General features: G+C 37.7%; 1 protein-coding gene across 1 annotated transcript in view; it reads right to left on the bottom strand.

Annotated features, from left to right (window-relative positions):
• The window catches only part of LOC132179004 (light-mediated development protein DET1), a 29,853-nt gene extending 23,040 nt beyond the window's left edge, over positions 1–6,813 (bottom strand). Inside the window, exons 1-5 of the mRNA XM_059591610.1 lie at positions 6,687–6,813; positions 5,958–6,018; positions 5,195–5,300; positions 3,403–3,830; positions 3,073–3,301 (exon numbers count right to left, since the gene is read on the bottom strand). Coding sequence (XP_059447593.1) covers positions 3,073–3,301; positions 3,403–3,830; positions 5,195–5,266 — 729 coding nt within the window. The 5' untranslated portion in view covers positions 5,267–5,300; positions 5,958–6,018; positions 6,687–6,813. The remainder of the gene's footprint in view (positions 1–3,072; positions 3,302–3,402; positions 3,831–5,194; positions 5,301–5,957; positions 6,019–6,686) is intronic.
• Positions 6,814–7,016: the final 203 nt, after the last annotated feature.

Below are 7,016 nucleotides of genomic sequence, written 5' to 3'. Positions count from 1 at the left end.
TTTCTATTCTCAAGGAGGCCTTCGCTGTTCCTTGGGAGGTGGACTCTCCGGCGAGCTCTTGCAGGGATAGGAGGTTCCTTTTTCGGGGGAGGAGCTGGTTGTTCGTCCTTCTTCTCCGGAGAAAGGTTTGTTTCGTCGTGGGTTCTTGAGTCCGAGAGCTGTCTCTCCCGCTCCGGTGGTGTTGAAGGATTCTTTGTCTTCTAAGGGAAAGGACCCTGTTCTGGTTCCCTCTGCGCCGGTGGAGGTTCAAGTTGGCTGTCTTCTTTCCCCTGCTACTACCTCCTTGTTCTCGTCGCAGGGATGCACTTCACTCTCGACTACTTCCCTTCTCGATGGGGCGGCTGAGATGGGGAGGAGTCTTAGCCGTCCTTTTCCTCGCATGACAGAGAGTGGTACTCCCATTTACTCCTCTATATCCTCGTCCCAACTGTTTTATACCCGGAGGGTGAAGGAAAAAGTCGCTAAGCAGCTGCATAAGAACAAGGACCTGCTTGCTGAGGTTGAAGTTTCTGCCCCTAAGGTTGAAGTTTATGCTTCTAAGGTTAAGGGGTTGAGGGAGCTCAATAATCTGGATTGCTCCATCTCTCCGGTGAAGGGCCGGCGTCGGCGGGGTTTTTTGGGATCGAAAAATGCTTTTTCTTTTCCCCCTGAGGTGCACTAGGGTTCCACCTGAGATGCACTAGGGCTTTTCTTGGGGTTTGGTTGGGTCTCTTGTATTCCCCTTTGGATGGGTGTTTGGTTTGATTGGGTTTTTCTGGGTTTTTGTTTGGTTTGTTTGGTTTTTTTCTGGGTTTTCTGGGTGTTTGTTTGGGTTCCTTTGTATACATTATTGTGTACTTAGAGGCGCTTTGCGCTTTTTTTGATATATACTACATTACTTATCAAAAAAAAAAAAAAGGGCCTCCTTTAGCAAGGTCTGTTGTTACCGTGCTCCCATCGTTTGTTCAACATGCTTCGCCAGAGGTGGTTCTGCTTCCGACAAACATGTCTAAAGATGTTTGTCTAGTTGGATTTGGTCTGGTGTGCCTAGCTGAAGTCAATTGCTCCTTTTTGTTCCCTCCAAGGCCGGAAGTCTCGTTGGTAGTAGCCTAGATTTCGCCGGAGGCTACTCAATTTTCACCAGTTTTTTTGGAATCCCCATTGTTACCTACACCTAAACCCTATAAGTGCTACAACTGAAAGTTGAAGGACAATCGGTTTTCAAAGATGGATGATAGCTTGATCGCTGAGGTAGTGTCAGTGATTAGTGCTCCGCCTGTTGTTCCTTTGGGTTTCAACTTGAGCTCGCACTCTTCGCCGTCTATTAAGATCATGGCCCAAACCTCATCGGAGGTTACCCACGGCCCGACGAACGCGAGTATTGTTGTCCGAAAAACCTCTTCAGTGAGGGGTATTCTCCAAAGGGGGTTTCTAAGGTCAAGTTCCTCTGTTGAGGCTTGTGGTTGTTCGCCTAGGCCAGTCTATTCTCAGCCCTCGCCGGAAGTGATGGATAAGGGAGATGTTTTCAATCCGACAGTGCCGGTTTTGTTGTTAGCACTAGTTGTGAGGGATGATGGGGAGGATGGGGATTTCCCCTAACCTCTAGAGACTTTTCCTCTTTGTCACTCCTACAGATTGGGCTCTATTTTGTATTGAGAATATTTGTCCTGTGGTGGGACTTTTGTGTGAGGGAAATAAAGATCAGAATTTCCCCCCTGTCACAGGTCATAGCCATTGAAGATCATATTCAGGAGATTAAGGGTGTTTGCTCTAATCCTACAGGTAGAAGGGAGCTACTAAACCTAGAATGCTGCATAAACTATGATACTACAAGAGCGTCCTCTAGGTGTGGGAAAGGCAAGGCTCATGTTTTTTTAGCGTTGAATGCTTCGTGCATGTTTCGGGTTTGAGGGATTGGTGTTTGTGGGTTTCGGGTTTTAGAGCTTTGGTATTTAGTGGGATTTTTTTTGGGTGGGTTTTTTTGGTTTAGGTTGTTGGGTCTTTCTTGTGCTCGCTTTAGTTGGGTGTTTCCTATTGTATACTGCCAATGTACTTAGAAGCGCCTTACGCTTTTTACTCATCAAAAAAATAAAAGATTTGAGTTAATTTCTCTAATTACTAAAATAATAAATCGCAACCATATTAAACAACTAATAATTAGTATAAATTTACAAAAAAAAAAAAAAAAAAATCAAGAGAATTACTTTATATATAGAATGAATAAGTTAATTGAGTAGCTCGTGAACAAGCTCAAGCTTGTCTTGCGTTCGAAAAAAAATTAAATGAACCAAGATTGAACATTCAATACTTGGCTTGGCTCGATTACAGCCCTAGTAAATGCCAACAAAACCACTTCCTTTATTTATTTATTTTTTTTATTATTAAGTAAAAACTACTTTTATAGGAGTTGCCACCTTGGTTAAAACCCTATTTGAGCTTATCTTCGAAGCCACTAAACCTTTAGAAACAATACTTATTTATAGGCTTCAAACTCCTCGTCCAAATACAAATTAGACAAGGAAATTACGCTAAGAAGACTATAAATGTCCAAATACAAATTAGACGAGGAAATTACACTAAGAAGACTATAAATAAGTATTTTCTTCAAAATAGGAATTAAGAAGACTGGAAATAAGTATTTTCTTCAAAATAAGAACTTGAGACAACTCTCAACAAACAGATAACTATCTTTTATGAAGAGCTAACAAAATAAACCATTTAAGGACATTCCATGATCATTATCTTAAATATATCAATCGATTTTGCATCCTTGCCAATCTCTAACAACAATGTTAAGAAACTTTGGCATAAAGATTGAGCAAACAAAACCTTTTTTTCCTACTTCTTTACTCAAAGATAACACACCACTTTGTTCTGTTGGTCTATCCTATTAGACAAAACCCTAAGTAGTAATTTTTTTTTTTTCTATTTTATTCCACAAGCAGCTAAGCTGACATAGAGGTTTTCCCCTGTCTACCCTACCAAAGATAATGTTTTTCCAATATTTGAAGTGTGAAGCCAAAGCTAATCTGTAACATGCCAGTTGAACTTTAGTGGAGTCACATCAAAATCTTAAAAATAAATGCCACTTGCCTGAGCATTTGAATTGAGAAAAAGTTCATCATCTTCATGACAAAATGCCCCAATAGCCCGTACATCCACAAGGTTCCCAGAGTCCCTAATTTGGAGAATGTGTATTGCTTGATTGCGAAGTGACACAATTGCCAATAAATCATCGTACAAGAAGACACCAACGTTATGGGTCAGATTAACAAAGTCATTGTTGAAGACCTTCTCATCCAGTATGACTCCATCTCCCAATCTAATTATATCAGAAAACATAGAATAAAACTTAGGGCATAGCACAACCCCCACAAGTGAATCAAAACTTCAACATATATTTGAGAAACCAAGAACACATACCTCAATAGATGGAATGTCATCTTTTCTATAAATGGGACTCCCTGAATAGCTCCTCCAGTTGCAGGTGCTTCAGGAACTGGTGCAGTAGAAGTAGCAAATATTCCATATTGGTTACTCTCCATGTAAAGGAAGAAGTCTTTGCATATTTGCTCATTGCAGGAAGCAAGTGATACACAATATAACTGTGTGAAGAAGCTTTCAAATCTCTTTGATTTTGGAGGGAGATCATGAGCATCACAATCTTCTTCTTTGCACGAGAAAGAAAGCCATGTTGGTCTGTAAACAATCAGATCCTGATGATTTCTGCTGAAACTTATAAGATATTGACCATCATCAGTAAATTTGCGGAATAAATGGTCTGGGCACTCAACATCATATATGGTACAACTTGGGACTAAATTCTCATAAAACCGCCTAGCACAATGAACCTGCAAGCAAAACATAATGATTTGGGGTTTTAGCAGTATAATTTTAATGATTTTACAGCAAGCTTTTCATTATTTACTAAAAATTAAAATCTACAATATGATAAAACCATATAAGTTTCTGCCCTGAGATGCAGGATTGTAAGAAAAAAAATTCTTGGCCACTAATATTTTAGTCTTCAATTGTAATTATTGTATATTATGGTTAATAAATGTATAATAGATAAGGAGACATCAAATACAAGAAAAGAGGAGGAATTCTTCAAGAAGAAAAAACAAATGTTGTCTATGAGCTTGATATATATTGTTGGCCCATTTCCTAATAGCTGAAGGTTTTGATAGGATGCTTTAACATGGTATTAGAGCTCGGTTTGTTTGTTTTTGGACTCAACATGCCAGGCAAAATTGTATTTGTTTCGGCTAGATTACTTGGGCTAGTTTATGGATGTTGTCTAATGCTTCAGCTAGGTTCTAATTCTGTTAGGCTTGGAGGTGAGATGATAGGTTTTTTTTTTCTTATATAAGTATATAAGCAAAGGTCAATTGGAGGTGAGATGATAGTATCCAAGCCTTCTTTGTGTATGAAGTTCTAAGTTCAAGCATTGGAAAACCCTATTTGTTAGTTTCATCTATTCTGCACATGGAAGTCATGCAGTTAGTTCAGTGTTATTGAGCAGGCATAAATGTGAGAAGTGTCAATGTTGCTGTGTCTAAGAGCTTGACATGCATTGTTGGCCCATTTCGTAATAGTTTAAGCCTTTAGGATTGATGGTTACTAACTATTAAGACATCGAAAGATCCAAAATACCATGTCAAGACAAGCAAACATTTTGATTCAAAGAGACACAAGGAAAACTGAGTGTGAAAACACACATCTAAAGGAAAAGACAACAAGTTCACAGCAGATAATGTTAAATCCTTCATTATGCAGCTCAATCATTAAGAAGAGACTTCATGCTTTGGGCTTTGATGCCTTGTGGGTGTTGGGTTGGCGGGCGTTTTGAGTTGGTTGGGTTGTGGGTGCTTTTAATGTTTCATGGGCTTTGGGCTTGTGAGTGCCCCTGTGTATACGGTCAGTGTACCTAGGAGCGTCTTACGCTTTTTTAATAAAGTTTTTCATTACTTATCAAAAAAAATCATTAAGCAAAGACTTCAACTAGTCAATAATAATTATTTTTTTATAAATAAATAATTTCATTGAAAAGCACAGAGGGGGCACAACCATAGTACACATGATGTATACTAGCAAAGGCTTAAAGTAGTCAATAATAATAAGAAAACATTAAGGACCAAGATGATCAAAGTAGGAGAAGTTGGCAAAATTAAATGATACAAAATAACAAATGGCCAGAGTAAGAAGAAGATACACTAGTTCCAGGAGCAGGAGTGTAGATTTGGCGCTGAAATACCCTTGCAACGATGTTGTTGCTTCTAAACATTACTACAGATGCACAAATTCAATTGATATCCCCCCTGGAAACGAGGATATGAAAGTGGATATAAGTTAACCATCAATATGAAGCATCATTTGAAAAGTAGCTATGGATAACCAAGACCTACTGCATACATGTATTTCCTTTTTAAGGATTGAACTCGATTTTGCATATAAGTTAACGATCTATATGAAGCATCATTTGAAAAGTAGCTATGGATAACCAAGACCTACTGCATACATGTATTTCCTTTTTAAGGATTGAACTCGATTTTGCATATAAGTTAACCATCTATATGAAGCATCATTTGAAAAGTAGCTATGGATAACCAAGACCTACTGTATACATGTATTTTCTTTTTAAGGATTGAACTCGATTTTGCAGTCTAATTATTTCATTAGAGAAGAGCAATGATTCAAATGGATTTTGTCAAATATGATATGATAGCAGGATGCAGCATAATATGAATCAGGAAACCAACATTCAGTTGATCCATAGCATGAAAGAAATATCGTAGGTGGTCCAATTCTTGAACTAAACACAAAAACTATTTTAAGCCACTTAACGGTATATACTATAAATATTATAAAAAAATTTGTAAGTAATTTGTAGGAATCCAATTCCTACAAAAACTAGACTGACAGCAGTAGAGCCTGACAATCAGCCAAACGATGGTTCCATTTATATTTAGACATACCACGTGTTTGACTTTGCTTTTTCTTCAGTGCATAAGAGAACTTCTTGATTGTTGCTGCCATCTGGATCAAAATAAATAAACATGTAAAGCAAGGGAATTCAATAGCAGTCCAGTGCAATTAACTACTAACCCCATTAAAAAAAAACACACACAATTTACAACAACAAAAAAAAAAGAAAAAAAGACAAATATATCAGGATTTACATTAAAAAAAAAGGGAGGCCACAAAAGCTTAACCCAGAAGTGCAACGGGACCAAAAACCCAGTTTTTTTTTTATTTTCCATTTTTTTTAATGAGGGTATAGAATAGAATTACAAACATTGAAATCTGTCAAGAAAGAGAGCTGATCTCTCCAGCATACCTATTCTTGCTTTCAAAATTATCTTACTTTTTCATTTTCTATTCTCAAATTTCAAGTAGCTCCAAGAATCGCAACAAATTCGTATTGTTATACAAAAAAACAAATGAGTAAAAACCCAATATGGATACCAAACGGTACTGATAGAGCAAAGGAAAATGAAAGAAAAGTGTTACATGCATGAAGAGTTCCAACATAATGACATTGCCTTTCATGCATATATATATATATATATATGTCATAAAATGACAAAAGGGTCTACGGTCTAATCCTCGGCCGACCGACCGGCCATGACAAGGCAGCATAAGAGTTATTGTGCGAGAGAGAGAGAGAGAAAGAGAGAGAGAGAGAGAGAGAGAGAGCTCCTTACCCGTCGGAGGCAGTTGAGAAACTGTTCGAGAATGGAGCTGAGCAGCAGGACAAAGGAAAAAAAGTAACAGGGACGAGGTGGTTCTTTAGCAACTGCAGAGTGCAAAGACCACAGGGTGGGCGAGTGACGTGGCACTGTGGGAGCCCCAATTCTTGTTGCTCTAAAAGAAAAACAATTTAAAGGAAAAAAAAAAAAAAAAAGTGAAAGGTTGATTTACTCTCTCAAACAAAAAAAAAAAAAATTGTCAACATCCTCTATAATAATGAAATTGCCCTTAATAAAATAAAATAAAAATTCTTTTAAAACTAATTTAAAACAAAAAAATATAGG

The sequence above is a fragment of the Corylus avellana genome, chromosome ca4 (genome assembly GCF_901000735.1).
Source record: "Corylus avellana chromosome ca4, CavTom2PMs-1.0".
Taxonomy (NCBI): Eukaryota; Viridiplantae; Streptophyta; class Magnoliopsida; order Fagales; family Betulaceae; genus Corylus; species Corylus avellana.
The sequence above is the reverse complement of the archived record's forward strand: the minus strand, read 5'-3'. Positions and strand labels throughout refer to the sequence as shown.